Source organism: Perna viridis, chromosome 4 (genome assembly GCF_037379345.1).
Source record: "Perna viridis isolate PV_CMFRI_1.1 ecotype Kerala chromosome 4, ASM3737934v1, whole genome shotgun sequence".
NCBI classification, from domain to species: Eukaryota; Metazoa; Mollusca; class Bivalvia; order Mytilida; family Mytilidae; genus Perna; species Perna viridis.
The window spans coordinates 4,446,399-4,471,902 of record NC_142448.1 but is presented as its reverse complement, the minus strand read 5'-3'; the positions used below and the strand labels follow the sequence as shown (position 1 = coordinate 4,471,902).

Below are 25,504 nucleotides of genomic sequence, written 5' to 3'. Positions count from 1 at the left end.
TGACAAATGTTGGAATTATCCATTACCAATCAGGATGTTACATGGGTATTATGTACTGAACTAAATAAAGCAAGTTATTAATACTGTCAGTCGACAGAATATTCAACAAATGAGTGAGAATTAAAAACACAACTAATATAACCTGCAAAAATATGCTTATTAAAATGTAATCTATGTGTAAAACATTTAGTTAATGAAGACATAAATCTTCTACACACAATATAACACTTTCCAGTCTAATAATTATGAAATTGAAAGTAGATGATTATCTGGTCAATGATACAGGACAAATTTATCAGATTTTACATTCACTTGGATTGTATCTTAAAAAAAAAGACAAAACAACTAAATCTTTAAAAAAGACATTCATTCATAACAACACAATGGATGATTATCATTCATAACAACACAATGGGTGATTATAGAGTTAACATTTTTCCATTGGTACTGTGTTGTCCTATGAACTGTTCATTTTATTTCTGAGGTATTCTATCTTCGATTCTTTTGATCTCAAAGCTTCAGAGTTCCACTCATAAAAAGGAACCTAAAATATAAATACTACTTCATCACTGTATGAACTTTCATTAGTAAAAAAACCAAGATATTTGTTTCATTAGATTAGTTGAATCAGAAAACAAGTGTTCATAGTCCTGAGACAGTTGTTTTATCCTATTGGCTATCAGTCTGTCAAATTAACTTTAAATCTTCCTGATAGTAACAACTTTAAAATGTGTAAATTATGCAGACCAAGAAATTAACATAGCTTCCTCTTCTTAACATGACAGTAAAGAATCTAATTGTAACTGATATCTGCATCTACAATAAGAGATACAGCATAAATAAATGTAACAGTCCATCATTAGCTTACAATTCTCTTAAAACAAAATATTATTTGAAATTACTTCATTTTAAAGGCTCCTGGGCCTTAAAATTTGTGCCCACTGTGCAAGGTCAAGCATATGTTTTCTGAATTGTGTCATTGTTGTCGTAAAATCATTACTTTGTGCAGATTTGTCTAAAAACATTTACTAATGACTCAGTAAACACAATTTGTTAACATTAATTATTTTTCAACGTACAATAAATAAAAAAAACTTTTTTTGTGTTTGTTCAAATTAGATCTTGTCACTTTCGTGCCTTGCCTCCAGTAATGTTTGTGTCCATGCTGTAGAAATTTTCACAAGAGTAAACTGCTTTTGAAAGGTACCTGTGGTAAATTTCTGTCTTGAAATACTGTGAAATAGATCTAGGTAAACTTTTCAGCAGTTCCACTGAAAGTCATTCTTGACTGACAGCGAAGAAACTCTTTTGTGGTTAGTTGGTGAGCATGCTCAGTATACATTCCCGCAAGATAGGGCTTGAGTAGAACAAAAGAATTTTCCTCGTGGAAGTGTAGATTGAGCATGCTTTACGCTCTACCCAACCATTAGCACAAAAAGTTCTATTCCAAGAAATGACAGTGTAAATTTTTTTGTGTACATTCCTGTCGTTTTGAAAATGTTAGGTTGGTGAGGAACAGAAACCAAATGAGAATATTTCCCTCTATTAAAACCTATCCATGCATTCAGATCGTGTTCATGTTGATGTATTTATCATGATATGCATTGGTCTTAAACAACTTGATTTCCAACTGTTTTAATTACATTTCGTACAAGCTGGAAAAAATGAAATTGTTAGAACTTAAAAAGATTGAAAAAAAGAGAGTTCCCTTCACCAATTAAATAAAGTAATACATGTCTATTTAATGCGAGTACAGTACTTAATACTACTCATGTAGTCTCAACAAAGTCTCAACTAGTTTTAACTGAATCTTTACAATCACAGCCATATCTTGAACAGTCCCAGCACAGTTTCACTGGAATTTGACAATCTTAAAAAGTCTCATTTAATCTGGCATACTATTGGCCAGTTTTTTTTTTATCTTATGTGCCATACTACTCATAGAAAATTGATAGACAACAAACTGAAAAACACAGTATGTGGTAAGCAGTATTCTGACAAAGAAAAGGGATACCACAGTGCATTTTATCAGATCAAAAAGGCTCATCTTAAAATTCCTGATACATATTGAAAGATATATGCCAGAGATATCATACATGTACGTGTTGCAAAACTAAGGCCCAATGGAACATGTTCAGATACATGTTCTAATAAAGATTTATACATGTACTTTTAATTTTGTAGCGCTTACATTAAATCACTCAACGGCCATTTATCAAAAACGTATGAAGGAATTCTAATGCAAAATCACTAAGTAATAATTTTATATTAATCTAGTTACATAAAATCTTGCCATCCACAATCTACTAACAATTTTTCCTTACATAAAATAACCACACACACATTCTACATTAAATCTTATTAAGTTATCCATAAATTAACATGTAAAGTAATGGAAACATTAAAAGTGGTTAGTGAGACCTGAACAGATTAAAATGAAAATTTGACCGCTGATAGATCTCATCACGCTGAACACTTTTACCTGGTCAGGAGTGGGCTAAACCTAACCGTTTTGGAGATATATGCGAAAAACTATTGTCTGATCCCTATGTTCTATTTTTAGTAATGGTGGCCATGTTTTCCAACAAATCACAAATCCCCCACATTAGTTCTATGCAGAATACTCTAAGGAACATTCATACCAAGTTTGATTCCAATTGGTCAAGTAGTGTGAGAGAAAATTTTTGAAAGAAATAACATAAAAAATAGCAAAAAACGTTGAAAAAGGGCAGTAACTCCAACATGGCTTAATAGATTAAAATGAAAATTTGACTGCTGATAGATCTCATCATGCTGAACACTTTTACCTCATCAAAATTTGGCTAAACCTAACCGTTTTGGAGATATATGTGAAAAACTATTGTCTGATCCCTATGTCCTACTTTTAGTAACGGTGGCCATGTTTTTCAATGGATCAAAAATCCCCACCAGTTCTATGCAGGATACTCCAAGGAACATTCATACAAAGTTTGGTTCCAATTGGTCAAGTAGTTTCAGAGGAGAAGAGTTATGAAAAATTGTTAACGACAACGGACGCAAGTGATGGCAATAGCTCACATGGCCTTTGGCCAGGTGAGCTTAAAAAAAACTTCAGAAACATTTTACATTCAATTTTATTAAGTAATCCTTATCTAAAACCACTCCATACACCTTTTATATGCAATTTTATTATTTTATCCTTATATAAAATAACTCAATACACATTATACATTCAATTTTATTAGGGAATCTTGATATAAAATTACTCCATACACACTCTTCATACAATTTCATTATTTTATCTTTATCAATTTTTTGTGTAATCCTTTAATAGAATCACTAAAAAGACATATTATGCTTACTTGCAGTAGAGAATTCAACAAACATGTTCATTATTTGAAAAAAATACAATAAAATAAGCCAAGGTCACCTAATATGACTTAAACCACATTTTGCTAACCATGGCACTTGACCTTAACCTTGAGTTTTATGGGACTCAAGATAATAAAGCAAACAATGATTGAGTATACAATGCAACTTATTGTTTCATTTAAAAATTAAAGCACATTTTTGGATCATGTGGTCAAAGCCAAGGTTAGAACATGGATATCATTGTACCACATCATTTTAATGTAAGCTACCAAATTGATGGCAATGATCAAAAATTTGACTTAAAGGTTAAATTAAAGAATTGCCTAATACCTTAAGGTGTAACATATACTTGCACTTTTACAATTACTCTTGATCTGATTGAAACAGGATTCAATTTTCAAAATATGTGATTTATCAAAATTATTCAAATATTTCAATCAAGAACTTCTCCAAGATGATTATAGTCATAAGCCAGATGTAAACTATTATTGAAATCTATCAAAAACTCGTTATCAGATTTACAGGATTCAATTCTCAAAATCTGTGGTTTTTCAATAAAAACCTATGTTTTTCCCCAAAAATATCTATTCAAATATTGTCATCAAGAACTTCTCCAAGATGATTATTATCAAAAGCAGATGCAAACTATTATTGAAATCATTTCAATACTCAACTTACCAACTAAACATGACTCAATTCTCTAAATCTGTGATTTTTCCACAAAAACCTATGATTTTCCCCTAAAACCTTTTAATTTTTTCCAAAAAAGAAAACAATTAGGATAATGAAAATTAGAAGAAACATGCAAAAAAGATTCATAAAATGTATCTATATATAGCCTCGTGTGATCATTTAGTAAGACAAAGATGTAGAAAATGACTGATTTTGACTAGAAAATGTCATTATTTGATGCCATGGGAACACAATATTTGCCGTTTATTTTTCTTACAAGCACAGTGACATATTGGTATTCTATTGTTTGCATTTTTCTGATCTTCACCACTATAGATTAAAATTTGAGAGTTTAATGGAGTTCTGTAATTTAGTTACATTTTTTTAACATATTTGGAAGGGAAGGAAAGAATTTCCCTAGCATTCTTTGTTAAATTTGGGTGAATTATGTTGAAAATGACCTATATCTTAAGCAAGCTTAAATGGTCTGTGACCCCTTACTTTTTTTTTCATTTTTCTAAAGTTTGAGAAAAATCTGTGCACCAAATTTAAACCTTTGAGCCTCCTTAAATCTACATTAGCTGTCATTTTCATAAAATTTTGTTTCATTGAAATATACTTTAACTTTGAATTATTTCTACTAAATTGTACTTTTCCTGTATAATTTCATTTGATATCTGCAAATAAAATGAATTAAATACATGAAATAGGCGTCTATGTATTTATTGTCTTGCAAGACATAAAATCAACCTAGATAAATTTGTATGCATATAACTTCTGGTGACCTTAATCTGTGCATTTGCTATAAGGGTTGCTTCTTTAGTAACAAACCAGATTGCAAAGCGAAAGTGGTTATTCAACGGCAAGGAGGAGAGACGGACTAAAGCCATATATGAAAAAAAATCCAATATAACGTAAGGATCGTTTTGAAATTTACGTATTGTGATATAATGTGGCTCAAATATGGTTATTACTTATTTCAAAACTAATCAAGAAATTGATGAAATGAAATGAAAACAAGACACATGCTTACATGTATTCATTATTGTTATATTTTTTTACCAAGGTTAAGTATTTTTAACCCAGGTGAATGTCATGTCGGCAATCTTTGGAAGTAATGGCGAAAAATAATTAGATCAGAGCTATCGATCTTCTTTGATTGAAAAAACGTTGTTTTCACAATATTCTGTAGGTATTATCAACATTTATTGCTTCAATTGCATTAATACAAACTTATTTCATTGAATTAGCAAAATTGAGTAGAATCAAAACAGAACAAATTTGGCAGCTAATGCAGCTTTAAGATAAAGAAAAAATGTTAACACTTACCCCTTCTAAGGCAATTAGTCATGTTGTCATTACTAAAGGGGGAGAAGTAACTTTTCCTTACCTTTTGTTATCCAACTAACCTCATCCCAAGCTGTCATGACTAACTTCATTAGTTAGGTTTAGTTTTACATTTTTTTTTGGTTTTTTGAAATGTTCCAAATTTAAAATAATTCCATAGTCAAATAATACTTTGTTTTAATTCATTTTTACCACCTTTTTTATGATTTTCTTATGGGTTGGCAACTATGAAAACCAAGTGTTGGAAATTTTTAATTCACAAAAAAACTTACTACAGAACTTAATACTTTAGATGAGAATATATAACTCAATAACCTACATGTATATAATAAACTTAATTTACATAACATTTAATTATTGGCCATTAGAAGCAAAACAGTTCTGAATTTCCAGGACTCCATTTTTTGTTTAGTGTATAAGTTTATGTTATACTAATTAAGAACTACAAATATTTCTTGGTGCATTCTGGGTAAAACTAATTACCTGGACAACATGGTAACCTGTCATCTCAAGGTGATTTATTTTCTTCCTAGAAGATCCAATCAATCTCTTATTGTTCATACAATATAATGATCTAAACAAGTACATCACAGCAACCCTGAAACACATATAAAACATTCAAGTTATGTCTCCCCTCCCTCACCAGTTCCAATATTCAAAGGGGAATCACTCCCATAAAATTCGGAGGATCATAAATTCATGTCCTAACTACCTACAAAGTTTCATGAATTTGCTGCAATAGTTTCCAAGAAGTTTGACAAGACAGACAGACAGACAGACAGACAAGGCAACAAAAACCCACTATGGTGTGGAGAGACATAACTAGTGACTACAAAAAATTGTTATAATGATTTGAACAAGTACATCACAGCTACCCAGCTACAAAGCATGCTGTTTGTGTGTCTGTTTATTTTGTATATGTCTGCACATCTTTTATCAATTAAAGGAAGAAATACATGTATACAATTCTGTTTGCACTGTTCTACACACTTTAAAAGTGAAGATTCTAGGGTTTCTTTCCCAATTCAAAATAGAAACTTGTCATGCCATATGTCACATTTTCCACATTTTCTTGTGAAGCTCTCCATGAAACAATTTGAATACATGAATGATACTGTTAAAATAAACCAATTTTTAACCCAAGATAAGAGAATGAAATCATGGAAAAACTTAAAGAAAAAAACTGTTTACATAAAGAAACCATCATCAAGATAAAGATGAATAGATAGTTAAGTTGTAAGGAAACTAAGTTTGGGAGTTTGGTTGTATATACATGTATACTGGATAGTGAAAGCTCTAAGAGAAATTACAAAAATGTGCTACATATATCTGATCTTGTACAGAAAGTTGATATTGGAGAGCACCAAAAATAGCTTATATATAAATCCCATCTATAAAAAAACACACACCAAATATGAAATCAATTTGTCAGCTTAGATTTTTGTGATGAAAATTGTCTATATCATTCCATATATATACATCTAGAGAAATATGACCATTTCTAATAAAACAGTGAAACTAAATATTGATAAGACAGAGCAACCAAAACAACATATACACAAAGGCACATACCAAATCAATTCATCCATTGGACAAGGTCATTCCAATATACCGTCTTGTCCAGTGGGGGTATAACTTCTATAATAACATGAGTGATACCAAATACAGACAATTACTAATCTGTTTTTGGTTTTTTTTTTTAATTCAAGTTGAGTTCTTAAAAAATCACCTTTTGAAGGAATCTCTATTTGTTTGTCTGACTGATTTATATGGTACTGGCAATCCTAACTTGTCAAAGTAAACTTCAAAATCTGAAAAGTAATAATTGTAGTTAAAAAATGCTAATATGACTTAATGTAGCTTGATACCACCATACTCTTGGGGCTAGAATGGACACACCGTTCAAACGTGATACAGCTATGATTTTTATTGTGATCAGACATTTGATACAGGATATAAAGTAGACCATAATTGGCCCTAATACCTTAATGGCTCAGTCACAACCTCCAAAATCAATATCAAACTTCCTATGGGGGTATGGTACTTAGTGGTATAATTTCACATCCATTCCTTTTACTTGAAGATATCATCCAGAAACCAGAAATATCCTGGTTTCTGGCCTCTTTGTGTCCATTAATTCTCTAGTCACAGGCCCCAAATCAATCTCTGTCTTTTTTTAGGTTTTGCAACATGTAGTACAATTTAAAACAGATCCATTTCCTTTTACTCCTGTCATTGTCAGGAACCCACTTGTTTCTGGCCTCTCTTCCTAATTGGTTCAAGTCATATTTCCAAAATTTAACCAAAGCCTTATGATATGGCACCTTGTGGTACAATTTTTAAAAAAAATCAATTTTTTATAGTGAGGTTATTGAAAAGAAATCATGAAAATGCTTGTTTCTTGCCACCTTTAAGTCCCTCATTCTTAAAAAGTTCAAGTCTAAACCCCTAAAAGGATGCTTACCCTACCAGTGCACCTGGTCCATGCTCCCAGTTTTTAGTGGAGTCCGAGTTGCTCATTTATTTTTGTTACTTTGTATGTAATATTTTAGTTACTTTATGTTCTTTGTCGTGTTTGTCTGTTTTCCATGTCTGGTATTTCTCCTAGGATCACATTCTTTTGATTTTTGCTAGAATCTTGGTTCCCTTGATTGCTCTAACAATCCCCATCTGACTTTTGTGGTATAGGATATTGTGAAACAATATCATAAACATCCAAATGCTATCACTGGAGTTATATATTTTGTCCCTAATTCCATAACAGTTGGGGCAATAACAATGATAATCCATATGGCCTTAATTAATACTAATTGTACGTATGTAGTTTGAAACCTTGCTTTAAAATCTCTTAAGATCGACCATCTAATATCATACTTTCACACAAAAACGAAGTGTCTACAGACGACTAAGGCGACAGTACCATACCATTATACAACCTGAACTATTTTTCTGTAGTATAAAAACCAAGGGACAATGATTATACATTAAACTTTTGCAACAGGTCTTGATTCAGTAACTATTTCAGAAAAAGATATTTAAGGAGGTTGACCTAGGGTAAGGGACGCAACTCTTAAAAATCATTGGAATGTTTGTATTTACCATTTTAGCTTGAAAGGCTTTGTTGAAATTGAATATGATACAAGCATATAACTGATTTAAAAAGTCGTTTCCCTTACCCTAGGTCTACCTCCTTAAGTGAAGTGGTGACTTGAAACTAAATTGTGATTTCCCAAGTCTTTATCATATTTTTATTGTCACTGAAGCAGCAAGTGTTATGGTTAAAATGAGACCAAATGATGGGAAGGTGGATAAGATCATTCACTTTGACATAACATGTTGCTGTTATAATACATAATATCCTAGCAACAATATAAATTGATCCTTACCAGTTTTATAACAATATGGAGAAATGACATCAGATCTGTAATAGTCTCGACCTCCAACTATATGATGCAACACATTCTCAATTTCTTCACAGGCCTTCCTATGTTCAAATCCCTTCCTGTCCTTAACTAAAACAGAATCAAAGTGCCATTAGCACTGGAGGGTTTTGATTCAAGTGAAACTTGAAGCATGAACAAACTTTCAAAGATTACATGATGTAAAATAAAACTGTAATCATACAATTGTGCTTATCATATTATTTAGAACTGTTTTTATTCAAATGTAGAAACTGAATGTCAATCTTTAGTTCTGAATTACTAGTATAAACTATAATCAGTATTCTATTTTACACACATTTACAAATTTTGTTTCATTTCAACTTTTTCCCAAATTTTTTAACCTGTCCAAAAGTCAATTTACATCATCTTTCAAAAACTATTTTAACTGCATTTACACATGTATCCTACACTGTAATTATACTCAAATAAAACCAGTATCAGCTTAAGTCAATAATTTCCTTGATGAACAAAGATTTTCCAAAACTAGACACTTTTATCAAATGGAATTTTTGCGCCAATTTTACTTGGTTAAAATCACTCCCCATCACTTCCTTTCATTAATCAAAAAATATTAATGATAGGATGAAGATTTTGACTAATATGTGTGTTAAATAGAACATGCTGAAATGACATTTAATGTTTCTTAACACATCGCTGCAAGAACTTAATACTTTTAGTATGTGGGCTGACATAATTCCCCCTCCAATTATCAACCAAAATATGATTTATACCCCCTTATACCTCCCATTTACTTATCTTTTTGTCACCAAAAATAAACTGATGCATTTTTGTATTTTTTGATTCTACAAACTTCTTCTACCTACAAAACGAAGTAAACTGACAAATGTATGTATCATCATGTATCCCAATGTCTCAGCTTTACAATGGTACCAAGACAGTTGCGGCAACAGTTAAGGTTTTCAGGTAAAATGAAAAATGAACCCCTACCCTGCCGAAAAATTGATTAAATTGACATATTTTTCAATGTCAAAAACCATAGAGTATTTATGATTCAGTAAAAAATGACTTATTTGGTATTTTCTATTTTGTATTATCACAGTTTATACTTCTGGGGTTCTTTTTGATGAATTTTGGTGATTTTCATAATCAGAATTTATCAAAAAAAGCAAAAAATGGGATTTTCGATTCTTCATTCAGAAGTCAAATAAATTTGACTCTACAAGTTATTGCTCACCTAACTAAAACATTTCAAATTTGGTATCATTCTATACACATTTAATTTTCTACATAAATAAACCATGAAAAACTAATTTTCAGGACAGAATTTTCAAAAAATGTTAAAAATATTATCCCTACCCCTAGAAAACTGGTCTACGTATCAAACATAATTCTCATTCACAGCATACTGACACAGTAAACTCATATTTTAGGCATTCATAATTAAGATAATAATGTTCCCATTATATTTGATCTATTAAAGTGCTTAGATTTTCTTTTGGGGTAACAATTACTATAAAATTGTAGAGAGGGGAATTTTCAGAATTTCAGAATTTTCTTCTGTATCACCCATTATCATCTTTTTTTTTTTCATAATATTGTAGTTAAAACAAACTCTTGTGTGATACGGTAAATTAGTATGGTGTCTTAGCTTCAAAATAAGCCCAAATAATAAATTTTTGAACTGTTTCAAGTCAAGTAAGGTGGAAAATTGTCCCCCTTCGCATGAAAAAAATGCCTTAACATGAACTAAAATGTTAATTTTTGGCACATTAACAGTGTACAATAGAAATTTTGGGTACAATTGTTTTAATTATCGATATATCTAACATTTCAAGGGCATATTTTTCAGTTTCAATGTGACAATAATGAGTTTGTCATAAAAAGGGGAATTTTCCGAATTTCATATTTTCTTCCATCTCAATTTGCATTTTTTTTAATACCATACTTCAAAGAAGCTTTTGTATATTAAATACAATTATATATTGTTTTGGCTTTCTAATGATCTCAAATAATAAATACTTGAACTTTTCCTAGTCCAATCAGGTGAAAAATTGCCACCCCACCTATGAAAAGAATACCTCAACATGAACCAAAATGTTAATTTTGAGCATATAATCGATGTCAAAAAGACATGTTGGGCACTTGTATTTTATAAATCAATGTATCCAACATATTTTCTCATTTCAGGTGAGTTATTTTCAGTTTCAAGCTGACAATGAGTTTTTCATAAAATTGGGAATTTTCAGAATTTCATATTATCTTCCATTTCACCTGTAATGGGCAATGTTTTTCAAGTACCCTACTTCAAACAACTTATGTATATTCAAATACATTTACATAGCATCTTACCTTTCAACTAAGCCAAAGCAATGCACAAATAAACATATTCCAGGCCATTTAGACGAATGAATGGTACCCCTACCCACTAGCGTTTAATTGTGGATTTGCCATGGCTCGTTAGAAAGGTAAGATGCTACATGAATGTGTTTGAATGTACAAAAGCTTGTTTGAAGTACTGTATTTCAAAGAAATTGCAAATTATAGATGAAATTAAAGAAAATATGAAAGACAATGAAGACTTAAAACATTAATGTTTCTACTTACTCTATACACCCTAGTTTTGTGTTGCTCCTAAAGTTTTGGGAATTTTTTGACACGCACTATTAAGTCTGAATGTTACCAAACATACCAATCAAAAACTTTTGAAAAAACATATCCTATAATTTACCAATTTGCCAAAAAATAAAATGAACCTCATTATTGCTGTGCATACTAATTTTAGATCACATACACTAAGGAGACTTAACCTTATGCTGTCCATTGTTTCATATTTGTTCATAATTTATACATTGTATCATGAAACTTGGTGTTTGTTGCCACTAATAAAACTGATACACATACATGTACAGCAGTTGGCCCCTGTACAATATTATTTTGCCAACATGACCAAATGTGATGAATTTTTACACTAATACTAATGTTTATACACATTTTGCTTTGATTGAAAAAAAAAAACTTACTATAAGGTTGATCAATGAAACTTCTCATCACCCATGGAATGTTTAGTTCTGGACTATCAATTACCAGGCATCGATTTAAGTCTTGGAACTGTCTCTTTATCATATACTGCATTCTTTTGGACATACCTAAAGTTAATTATTTAAAACAAAACTTACTTTCATGTTTGACAGAGAATACAGAGAAACACAATGTATGTCAGTTAATAATTTCACATAGTTAGAAGTGGTTTTTACAGATAGGATAATTACAAATGTTTTCTGTGTCATTTTTTAATCTTCTCCCAGGAGAATTGAAGAGTAAAACATGTCAGGAATTTACAGCAGACTCCTGTCCCACTGAATAAAATTAAACTTGTCATGCATGAATATACAATTGGTCGAATTTAGGCACAGGTTAATATAAATGGTTAGATAATCAGATTGCCAATATACGTCAAAATAACTTTTTTTTACAATTTTATTAGATTTTAATGTCTACAGGTTTTTACACCTAAGAAATAACTAGGTTTTTAGAAGAGCTAATACATGTACTTGTAACCATTGAATTATAATCCATCTTTGTGGTCAAAATGCTCTACATTAGCCATGCATTAAAATAATAAATTTGACCTTTAAGTCAAAGGTCATAACCATGGTTTACAACACATTACATTTACATGATCTACTATCATGCCCAATATCAAAAGTTTACATCAAAAGATATCAAAGACTGAATTCTTCAAAGTCGTTAATCGTCAAATATTCTATGCCACTGATTTTGGCTTGCTTTCAACATCCGAAATGGCACGAATGCAATATGCTCTAAAATTGGGTGACTTTTGCTAGAATCCTTGTTTCATTTGTTTGAATCGAAAACTGGGTAATGTTCAATGCTAACCGATCATTTCATCTTTTAACGTAAACTTCCCTTTCTGATACAAGCAGGAAAAACAATGAGAACACATGTGTATGATATTTAAGAGGTACATTTTGATCGTGTATGAAGCTATGACGATAAACACGACACCAATCAGCAGCTTAATAAGGAGTAGTAATATATAGTTATGCAAATCATATACCAATGTAAAGTACTGAAATTATGAGTGCAAGAAGTTGCTAACAATATCAGCGACTTAAAAAGGAACAGCCTGGACATAGACTGCCATGTACATGTAAAATCATAAATTTGTCTTTGAAGTTAAGATTCAAGGTCAAAGGTCATTAACCATGGTAATCAACTGTCTTCAGCTGATCTATCTTAATGTTATTTATCAAAGGTCTACACCAAAAGACAACCTGGACAGGCTTTGTTACAAATGGATACCAAACAGACTGATTACTAGCCTTCCCTTACGGTATGGCACAGTTTTTGTCCAAACATCATGAAAATGCTTGTTTCAGGACTTTAGCTTTAGTCACAACCCTAAAATCAGTCCTTGTCTTCTTTTCAAAGAGATCCATTTACCTTTTATTCAAGTTATTGTCAAGGCATTTCTTCTGGCCTTTTTGGGGGCCCTGAAAGGTTCAAGTCACAACCCAAAAGAAAAAATTCCCACCTATCTTATGTATCTTGGCCAATTGTAGTAAAACTTAAAATAGATCAATAAACTTATACTCCCAATTATTGTCTGGAAACCAAACTGTCTACAACACTGGACAATGATGGCTTAAAATGACAGCAATTTTTCAATGCACGTAAAAAAAATATTAATATTGTAATATTATATACTATACATCATAAACATTTAAACCAGACCCTGGTTTCATTAAAATTCTCAACTTAAGTTTTCTTCAAGGTCTTTTTGAAAGTAAACAAGTTTTATGAAAGATACAGTGGAAATTTCCAAAAATCTTCTGAGGGTTTTTCCTAAAATATTTTCCTCAGCTGGGAAATTCCTCCAATGACTTGAGAATTTTTATAAAAAGCTGTGTGAGGAAAATCCAACCATGAAGTACTAAGTGTATTTGCAAAAGAGAAAATCCTTTTTTTAAGATTTTTTTTTATGAAACCAGCGTCAGATCAATAATTGATGAAATCATATGATTAAGTTGATTTTTTATTATTTTTACTTACAAATGTTGTTTTTTTTCATGTTTCTCAAAAACTTTTTTAGATTTTTTAAGACAAAAAGAAACGTTTACCTTTCAGGACTGTATCCAGATTTCTGAAGTACTCAAGAGAGAAAATCTTGGCTACAAATTTCTCAGGTATGGCCCTTAGATTTACCATATACTGTATAACCAACAGCTGTTGATGTGTATTCACTTGGTCAAATCCTTCCTCTAAGATTTCTTCACAGGCTTCAACAAATTGACTGTCCTGTATTTCATAGTCAACTTGACTCATGTGCTTCAACAAGAAGATTAGATGGATCACACTCAAATTCTTTGCATTCTTAATTACAATACTTTCAAGTTTTTTTAACAATTTTTCATTGTAATATTTTAACTTGGTCAAATCTCTGAGGAATTGTTCAAAATCAAAGATAGACATGTCATGAGGTATTTCTATACAGTCCAGAATCTCTGCCAAAGTTTCTTCATTTCCAGTACCTCCTTTTTTGAAATGTAAACTTATCACCCTAGCTAGAGATGTAAAATGTCGGCGATCTTTCTTCCTTTTCATAAACGCATCCATCACTGCATCCCACAGCTTTTTATAACTAGGATGCACATTTTCATTCTGTACCTCGGGCATCAATACTGATATTAAACTTTCTAACAACACAGTTTTTGCAGAAGGAATAGTTTCGTGAAGTTTATCTATGACACTGTCAGGAATATCTAATCCTTTGCTAAGTGTAATTATACCACAAGAAATTAAGCATATCTGTTTTGTTGTAAAGATTTCATTGTTGAAAAGGTAAATCAATTTTGAACGTAATTCAACACGGTAAGGATCTTCCTTGGTGATTTCTTCAACTGAAATTTGCTGCTGATAAGGTATTGTTGACAGACTGAACTTTTTTAACGGTTTACTGTAAACATTAAAAAATGCTGTAGTTTTATGCAATTTTTCAATCTCTCTGATCAGATCAATTCTCTCGACTAAAAGTTTTTTTAATTCATGGACTACTACCATTTTTGGATTTTTAGAATACCTATAAGCACTTGCAAAATCAACAATGGTAACAACATCTAGATCTCTATTCCTAAGCCAAGTCAAAAAAACCTCATCAACTTTCTCCATATAGTTCAGACCTTTCACTTTGGTGAACATAAAATTATACAAACTGAAAATGATGTCCATGATGTTGACATCGTCTGTGGGTATGATTGAGGCAATGTGATTCAGTAAAGTATGATAGAAAGTATTATATACTACAGAAGTAGCATGGTAATCAAAGGAAAATAATTTATGATATATATTTTTGGTGTAGTTCAAAATGACTCCATAAAAAGGCAGAGGAATTCTATGTACTTGTTGACTTAGGCACTCTATAGCACAGAGAGCAATCTTCCTCAGCAATGGATAATTCTGATCTAGAAGATGTATCCTATTATAGTCATTTAACAAGTGAAAAACCATCTCCATAGATTTGAAAGCTATTGCAGTATCTATGAACATTTCTTTTGTTGACAGAGATGCGATAGTTTCCAATGATTTTGTGACATTACTTTGGTCAAGAGAAGAATATCGTGATAGGTCCAAAAATGAGACGAGACAGAACAACATTTCCCTGCTTCTTTCACCAAAGCAATCACTATTGATCAGAAGGTGGAATTTAGGTATAACATACTTCGCAAGAAATATCCTTCGATTTCCTATAGTGATTCTACTAAAAAACAGAAAATCAACCCATGAGAATTCTGGTTTGTCCAATATTCGGAATACTCCTTTTACAAATGCATGGTTAGAAGTGGCAATTCCTAAATGAGCCATAGATGTTAATAAATAGGGTAAACAGTCTACATCCAACCTTTCTATATCACTTTCCAATGAAGCTAAAAGCTGGTTTAATTCAGGGGTGTCTATAATCGAAAAAACTCTTTCCCTCATGTCACTTCGAAAGTACAGTTGAGAATATACATAGTCTCTTCTTGTCTTCAAAATATATAAAGATGGGATTTTAACAACTTCTTCATTATATATTATGTCTTCTAAGTGATTAAATAAGTAAACATACTCATTTGGATCAAATTTCCAATCACAACTTCTCCTTGATGCCAATGACAGTAATTCTTTTGATGTCTTGCATTCAAATATTTCTGTCCAGCCAGTACGAGGCAGCATGGACAATGAGTGACTAACTGATTTCCATTCATACTCCCAATGATTACGGCCTACTTCTAACTGGCCTTTAGTTTTAATTAAACTTCTTGCAGTGTTAGAAAATTTCTTGCAGAGTTTTAGATTCTTCAAATAGCACTTCCTAAATAGCTGTGCAACACCCGGCAAATGGAGTCTGTAGAAAGTCATGGTATGCTGTTCATATTTCAAGTCACTTGAAACATTGAAGAACCTGAAAATTGACAAAAAAAGTTAAAGGAGATCTGACACAAAAACTATCGTTTTAAACGTTTATATACTCCACAAAAAATGTTAAGGGTCACTTAGTTTTTTTCCTAATATTCAAAATTTGGATTTCCACCATTATGACAGTGATTTTAAACGTTATTAAACTGTCATTTGTTTTTAAGAAAATTGTTTTTATTGCTATTGTGATTAATTTATAGAATTTTTTACATATATGCTGATAATAATAAAATTAAAATTATTGAATTCTCTTTAGTGGTCCTTCACATTTTTTGTGGATTATATTTATAAAACTATAGAATGTTTAGTTATGAGTGATTTTCTTTAGGTTAGCGCTAAATGAAGTTAGAATGATTAATTTGTGTTTCCATGATGACCAAATTTATGTGCATAATTAATGGTAAATTAAGGGTATGGGCATGTTGTCTGAAATTTAGACGACAAATGCTGATACATTTTCAAAAATAACTTGCAGAGTGGTCCATTGATCTGTGCATGGGTGTAGTCTGAAATTTAGACGGCAAATGCTGATACATTTTCAAAAATAACTTGCAGAGTGGTCCATTGATCTGTGCATGGGTGTAGTAATTGTGTTTGGAAAGTTGGAAAACTAAACATCTTCTCATTTTCTTTAAGCTTTTCATTTTCATTAGGCATGCATCCCCGTGATGAATCCACAACTATATTGCACACTATTTTATAGGATTTGAACAGGAAGGTACAGCTACAATACTGACACTGTGTATAGTTCTTTCTTTGCTGCTGGGTTATATAAATAAACAAGCCTTGTAGATTTAATTATGACAAAGACATAGCGAGGACAGCTTTGTTTATCTTTACAGGGTTTAGTGTACTGTAAAACAGGTGTCGACTTGGGATTGAAATGCAGGTGTATGACCAAATACACAATATATAATAGGTGACCCTCAGTAAATTTAGGGGAGCTATTCTGGTATGGACAATGTTTTTTTTATACATGTAGGTCAGTTAAAATATTTACTTTTAGCATAAATATTTACAATAGAAGAAGCTACAGCACAAGACCCTTATGAGTTATTAAATAAACTGATCAAAAAAACAATAAAAAATAAACTGGCTTGTATTAAACACAAATCCTCTATACTCTATGCAGGACAGCCCAGGAGTTATGTTCCGTAAAAATGGTGAAATAAATATTTTCATTTTAGATTGAGATCAGAACAGTTCAAAATCTTAGAATGTGAATTTAATTTACTTTATGTAAATAGTTCAATCTTACATGACAGAACATAATGAAATATTTCTATGAAGTGGTATCGTCTCTATGTGGATAGCCTAGTCTTCATGCAAGTAATAAAATTTCAATATTTCTGACAGTGTTTATCATTTTCTTCTCTACATGATTTAAACTGATACAACTGCAAATACATATTCGCTGGCAAACCAAAACTTTTTTTTTTCATTCTCAGTTGTAGAAACCATGCAAGAAAAGCAGAAGCAATATGCATTTCAACCACTCAATCTATGAATTGAGAACAAATGATGTAACAAGGTCACATGACCACATGGCTAATTAAAATTCATATGTCTTGGGTCATCTGCGATTTTGAATTAATTTATCTTCATTTTAATGAAGTAAGAGACTTTTAGGGGTGTTTTTATTATGTGTAATAAATCAAATAAATCCAAAATTTAAAAAAAATATTTTTGTGTCAGGTCACCTTTAACTTATATATATATACAATATAGGTACCTTTAACTTATATAAATGCATTTAAGTAATTAGTTTTAGTTACTATGCATTAGCTCATGTGAGTCATGAGTTTCAAAATTTGTTAAAACCCATTTTTTTATGCCAGTCAAAGATGGGTCGTATTAGGGTTTCTGAATTGCTTCAACTTTTATTCAGAAGTTTATTTCATTGATCTGTATACTTTTCATGAAAATTCATTTTTTTGTTTCCTACATTGTAGTTATTGATCTATCATTCTAAAATCAGTTTTTAGTTATGCTGGTCCTAAGGTTTGTAGACTTTTATGAAAACCCATGGGTTTGTTCACGACTATGGCAGTTGTTTAGCTTTATCAATGCACTCATGGCACAGCTGTTACAGCTAGTTGAAATAGACCAGTACCAATTTCTATACAAATCTAGATAGGCTACTGAGTAGTTTAAATAGCTCTCTCAGCAGAAATCTGCCCTACATTATACCAATATGTCCTTCTTAACTATTTCAGAACACTTGTGTGAACTTTTGGACACTGTCTTTAAAGTTTGAAAAGCTGTCAATTATGATGACCTTAACCTCTAAAGGTCAAGTAAATACAACTCACTGAGGCCATTTAAATCATTGTTCAATTTTCTATACTGGTACATTTTCAAGTTTATATTTTAGGGCATCTTATATACACAGTCACTGTAAACCAAAGAAAAAAAATTGACAAAGATACTATAGTCCGTTTCAGTTTTATAAATCTTCGAAAAAAAATTCTTGTAAAATCATTTTTCGAAATAATTCAAGTTTCCAACTGAAACAGGATTATAAAGGATGTTTTTTGATGTTCAAACAACATCTTTAGATAGTCAAATGAGTTGATGATCACATGACTTATTATTCACCTGAACATTCAAATACCTCTTACAATACTAAGGCATACAAAAAAATACAAGAAATATATACAACTGAAATAACATAAAGCCTAATAGGAAAGTTTTTTGTTTATTGAGATAAAATTCTGAAAATATTTCCCAGAGTTCGTATGTACTGTAGAAATGAATCTGCAGTAGAAAAGAATATTTTTGAAAGATGAATTTAAATGGACTATAGTATGTACAATCATTTTACAAATAAACAACTTTAAAAAAAAAAAAAAGTTTAAAATTAAGAAGGCCCTTAGAAGGACTGGTGCATGCATTTATATTGCAAAAGTGTAATGATTGTTACCATAACTTTAAAGGAGACATGACACAAAAAAAAATATTTTTTTTCAATTTTTGGTTTATTTGATTTATTACACCTGATATGTATAATAAAACACCCCTTGTAGTTACTTACATGATTTAATTGAAGATAAATTGATTCAAAATCGATGATGACCTAAGCCATACAAATATTTATTAGCCATGTGGTCACTTGACCGTGCTACATCATTGGTTCTTAATTCATAGATCGAGTGGTTGAAATGCGTGGAGCTTCTGCTGTTTTAACATGATTTTTACAACTGAGAGTTAAAATGATAAACAATGACAGAAATATTTAACTATTACATGTATGAAGACTACAGTCCACAGAGAGACGACACCACTTCTTTACGAAGATTACATAGAAATATTGCATTATGCTCTTTCATGTTCAATTGAACTTTTTACATAAAGTAAATTAAATTCATATTCTAAGATTTAAACTGTTCCGATCTCGATCTTCAATGAAAATACTGATTTCACCCCTTTTTACAGAATGTTACTCCTGACAAGTGTACCAGTACCATGCAAGTACAGCTATAGGATAATACGCACATGTCTATTTTTAACTGGTTTTTGATAATTATATTTGAGAACCCATCAAAGCATTTCGTGCAGAAGCTTCTCATGTTCTTAATCTTTTTTGCTAAAATTAAATTTTATCTGACCTAAAAAAAATTACCTGAAAAAGCTCCCTTAAACTCAACTAGGGTCACCTATTATAAATTGTGTATTGTGTCAAATTCGCCACGTAAATTGTTTTATTTCAAAATTCTTAAGACAAAAGAAATGCAAATATATTTTAATTATTCAAGTCATACATCTGCGTTGACCCCTGTGTCACGAGGCGCTGAACAATGTAAAGATAAAAGAAGCTGCCAATGCTTTCTCTTGGCCATAATTAAATCTACAGTGTTTGTTAATTGATATAACCCAGCGACAAAGAAAGAATGATACACAGAGTGTCACTATTTTATTTGTACCCTCCTGTTCAAGTCCTAAAAATAGTGTGAAAGGTAGTTGTGTTTTTGCTACACGGGAATGTATGCCTAACGAAAATGAAAAGCTGTCAGAAAATGAAAAGAAGTTTAACCTTCTTGCTTTCTAAACACAATTACTGCACTCATATGTGGATCACTGGACCACTCTGCATCATATATACAAGCTATTTTTGAAGATTTATTCATTTGTCTTGAGCAGGTGTATACATTTTCAATGCACCCAAATGGAAATTGAGAACCAATGACGCAGCACTTCCAAATTTGGTAAGTGGGTGTTACTTCCGGTTTTCATTTATGCATATTAATTAGGTCGTCATAATAACACAAATAAATCATTCTAACTTTATTTAGCACTAACCTGATGAGAAAACGTTTATTACACTCGTATTGAAACATACTCTAGTTTTATCAATATAAAATTTTAAAAAATGATATTTTTGTGTCACATCTCCTTTAAGCTGTTTAAACTAATCAGCTAGAAAGAATCTCAGTTTAACAATGTATGAGCATCAAATTCTTTCTAAAAGAAGTTTCTACATTCAGTTCAATTAAGTAATTAAAACAAAAAAAGAAGGCTTGGTCTACGAATATTTAAATAAAATGAAACTGTGTTATCCAATCAGAAACAAGTAAATTACTTGTATATCGAGTACAAGCTACCCAAACACACTGGTGGATGGTATAATATAGAGGTTAAAGTCATCATAATTGACAGCTATTCAAACTTAAAGGCAGTGTCTAAAGATCACAAAGGCGTTCTGAAGTAGAAAAGTAGGACACATTGGTATAAGGCCAAAAAAAAAAATATGTTTATTGTCACATGCGGAAAAAAACTAATAAGCTTCATAAGAGAAACAGATGACACTGTAATGGTGCACGAACTTGCCTATCAGCTAGTTTTCTTTTTTAATTGCTGACTGCTTGCACTGGAGGTCACCACTGTTGTTAAATACTATAAATACCGGTACCGGTGACAGAAAAGGTGGGAATTTCCAGAATTTCAGAAAATTGCCGATAAAAAAATTAAGTTAGCGGTGATAAAATGAGGGTCGGTCGGGTGACCGTAAACACACAATTTTATTTTTGGCCTAATGTAGGGCAGATTTCTACCTAGAGAGCTATTTAAATTACTCACTAGCCTATATAAATTAGTATTGAAAATAGAACATGTCTTTTTCAATTAGCTGTAACTGAAATTTATTTTGTGTTTTCATTGGTTTAAGTTCGAGTAAATTATTTTTAGCCATCCACTAAAACTTTCCAAATAAAAGAATGTTCCAATGTCCCCTGTGTAAAAAAAAAAGTGCTGGAAACTGTAAATTCACTTAAGTCCAAGGGTCGCCATATAAAAATCAATCAACTGTTATCAAAGTTGAACTTAACCTGTAACTTTTCATAGTAAGACTTCATACAAAAGCTAAAATCAATTGGTCAAAGCATTACAAAAAAAAAACGAAAATTGTAAATTCACTGAAATTTTCTAAAATCCAAGGCCCATAACTTCCATAAAAATCATTTAACCATAACCAAAGTCGATCTTAATCTGTAACTCTTCATAATAAGGCTACATACTAAAAACAAACTTATTTGGTAGAAGCAATACAAAAAAAGTGCTGAAAGCGCGGAAGGACAGATGAACACCCAGAATTTCCATGTCCCCTGAGGGACAAAAATGTATGCAAGTTAAGTGTTGATGAGGTTAGAAACTACTGCATGGTTATAGAGGAAAAGATTTTTTTTTTTGCTTCTTTGACATAAGCTAAGCAATGTGGTTGCAAAAAACACATGTAAGTGTGCTGGAAAACTTTATATGGCCTTATTAAAACTTGGTTTATGTTTAATTTTTTTTTAGGGGAGTGGTGGGGTGGGGATTGGGATGTACACCACATCTAAAAACACAAGAGCAAAATGAAGAAAGGGAAAATAGAAACACACAACAATGAACATCCTATATTGTAGTTTGCCCTAATCCAGATATATTCATGACATTTGCAGAGGCATTTTTTTTTAATATGACAGTAATGCCTATGACATTTATGCCTAACCAGTGATGTCACTAAGTTTTTAAGTAGCTGGCTAATTAGATAAAGTAGGCGGCGACCCCGCCCATTACGGCAGGGGGTCCGGAAGCTCTGGGGTAAATGGTGCAATATCCTGCATTCTAGGGCTCTCCTGGGCCATTGTACAAGACAATAAGATTACAATTTTTATACAAGTTTCTGTTAGTTAAGCCTAAAAAATGTGATATTTTTTTAAAATTTTGAACAAATTGTTTATTATTGAAAAGTTCCCCATTGCATAGACCCTTCTTTTTTCCACTTAAGACAAGTGACAACAAAGTCAGAATCCAATGGGAACAAAGTCCAAGGAGCAAAATCAAAGGGGAAAATCAAATAGACAAGTTACGAATCCATGACTGCACACACAATGTACAGATCAACTGGTGAAATCGTCACATTCATGCACAAAGTAATATTACTGTCTACTGATTATCTAAATGCTTAACAGTGCTAGAGTGTGAATGATTCACATTCTAGCACTGTTAAGCAATTAGGTAATTTTAACCATTAATGTATCCAACTATACATGAAATGACACTTTTTCATAAAACAATCAAAATTGGTTCGATGAAAGCAAATGAAATTGAATCCACAGAAAGTTATGGCAAAATATATAGTACACTTGTTAGACAATTGTTTATTATATAATATGCACAATATTCAACAGTTACATTCTAAATCATCATTGTCATCTGAATTGTCATCTTCATATATGTCACAAGCAGCAACCTTTTGGGCGAATTTAGCAAGTTGCATGACTCGAACTGCCTTGTTGTATTCCTCCTCTACTAACTGAAGGTCCAAAGGGTTGCTGCCTATGACCTCAGTTTGAGTGGCTGTTTCTGAAACAGACACTAAAGTACCTACACGTACATTTTCAGATTCAACATGCACATTCATTCCATTTGTTCCTTTGTCCCTGTGTCACAGGCTTTGACCTTTTACGGCCCGACATGTTGCTTTTTGCTGACCGGAAACGAAGTATTTTTAGTTCGGTAAAAATAAGAAAGTCTATATTTGGAAACAGGGAAAAAACGCGGACTATTTATTTTAGCAACCGAACAATGCATTAAAGTCACACCGATGCGTCATTCAAGTGCAATCTTTAATATTTGTGGATGAATATTGTCAGTATATTATATAAAGAGGGTTTTGAAGAATATTTCATGAATTTTATTTTTGTGGGGTACGAAAGTAGCCGGCGACGTTTGAAAGAGTAGCCGGCGATTTTTGCCGGCTGCCGGCTTCTAATGACATCCCTGCTAACTAACTCACTAGTATTGCTCTAAACTTTCAAAAGAAAGTAGTCTGAAGCAGAATGTCAAAGTAGCCTTAAAACTACAAATGTAGCTGTTGTTAAGGTTCACCTTTAGACAAATATGGCCTCAATTTCACACTAGTTTCCTCGGACTATAGATTGACTGAATTCTGATGTTTAACGCCCAAGCAGCAACATTTCTGCTATATCCAGGTGATAAACAACAAATGGATGATAAAATGAACATGAAATGATGATGAAATGAAAAATGGGATGGGACACAAGGATTATAGGATCAACGAATTTTGATTGCCACTGGAAATAGGGAGAGGTGGGTAGGGTCATGGAATTTACCCTCCTGTCAAGGAGCACAAAGGTACATGTACCTACTCCTAATGAATACCATAGAAGGGTTCTTTAAGCATGCCAGGAACACAACATCTTGCCCAAAAGGTTGCAACACTATGGTTTGCAGTCAGGTATTCCGTATTTTGGCCTCACGACATCAGCATGTAGCATGCCAGGGTTACCCAATTGAACCACCTGAAGCACACAATCCAGTTGCTCTGTGGGCAGAGCACCCTGGCCCCTGGTCAGGATTCTGAGCACTATTTAGCTGCCTTTTACGACAAGCTTGGCACAGCTACAGGCCTATTCTTTTGACACCCAGACCCACAAGGGGCCCCACTACAGATAAAACTGTATCTAGAAGAATTTTAGGGCATAGCATCCCCTAGGCAGTGTTCATTCCAGAAAATTCCAGGAGTGTCCAGTGGCCTCTTTAACAGTAAAACAGGGGGTCATTTTCGGAATTAAGGCGGCCAATATGACAGTATGATGGGGTCATTGATAGATGACAGGAAAGATTCAACCAACAAACAAGTTAACCTCAGGTTTGTATGCACTTTATAGTTTCATTTTAGTTGAGAGGTACATTCACTTCAAGTAAATGAAAGACTTACTGAGTGTCTACTGCAGGATCAGAGGAAACGTGCATGTCCCCTGCACACCACCTACAGTTTCCCTTATCCTTTTTGACCAAAAAAACGGTCATGCTGGTCAATAGAAAGACAATAGCCACCTATACACAATAGGTGATTAAAACTGTGTAAATGAGTAGACCATATCAAGTGAACCTCAGTTGTTTATTTCTGCACTCTCTGCTGAACTAATAAAATTAACCCTGCAAGTCAGGTCAGATTTTGATTTAATTTGAAATAAACTTGATGTGACATTTTTTTTTAAATCTTGGGGATGCTATGCCTTAAAAATTTTCTAGATACAAGGGTATGTCTCTAATCAGAGGGAAATTAGCGCATTAGTGGTAACATTGGGGCCATAATGAACCCCGATACTGTTTTCCAAACTAAATGTAAATCAACCATACAAGAAAATTAAACCAACCAGTCAAACAATCCATCACGGGTTCAAACCACCAAACCGAAAAGACGTTAATGACCCCCCCCCCCCCCCACCACCACCACCACCACCACCACCAAACCTACGACGGCCACACGATATGTACATCCATATTTCAGGTATTATTGCCATCGGAAAACAAAATTAGCATACAATAAATTACTGTTATATGTCTCAAATAATTAAGACGTTCAATACTCTTACGTTCCGACAAAGAATTTCTGTTAAGAACATTGATAAACATAGACATGTGCTTTGACGTCAAATATGTTCCTCTGCAATATCGGGGATACAGTTATTTGTAGAGGACAAGTCGTACTTTTAATGATTCGATCCCATCTGAAGTCGTCCAGCGTCATACAAATTTGTCAAGATTTCAGATTCGGACTCCAGCGAAAGACAACGGTGTTAATTTAAGAAACCATCCGATGTTAACAAAATTAATTCGAGTTGATAAGTAATTTGATTTCATCCAAGTAGCTGAGAAAGTAATTACCAACTATGATAGCTTATATATATTTTTATGAGAAACTTAGAAAAGTTGTTGAAATTTGACTTTTCAGATTACGAAAAGTT

The 25,504-nt window shown here is 32.2% G+C and overlaps 1 protein-coding gene across 3 annotated transcripts; it reads right to left on the bottom strand.

Annotated features, from left to right (window-relative positions):
- Nucleotides 1-350: 350 nt before the first annotated feature.
- Nucleotides 351-25,228, bottom strand: LOC148618505 (uncharacterized). Of its 3 annotated transcripts, XM_088577524.1 has the most exons (8): nt 23,125-23,501; nt 13,916-16,236; nt 11,795-11,920; nt 8,757-8,882; nt 7,100-7,181; nt 5,854-5,968; nt 4,030-4,098; nt 351-544 (listed from the first exon to the last, which is right to left on the bottom strand). In XM_088577524.1, the coding sequence occupies exons 1-7, from the start codon at nt 23,145-23,147 to the stop codon at nt 4,033-4,035; spliced, it is 2,859 nt and encodes a 952-aa protein (XP_088433650.1). In that variant the 5' UTR covers nt 23,148-23,501; the 3' UTR covers nt 351-544; nt 4,030-4,032. The 3 variants fall into 3 exon arrangements, with proteins under 3 accessions (XP_088433650.1, XP_088433651.1, XP_088433649.1); XM_088577525.1 differs by lacking the exons at nt 4,030-4,098; nt 23,125-23,501 and adding an exon at nt 25,133-25,228; XM_088577523.1 differs by lacking the exon at nt 4,030-4,098 and having other exon boundaries at nt 23,125-23,499.
- Nucleotides 25,229-25,504: the final 276 nt, after the last annotated feature.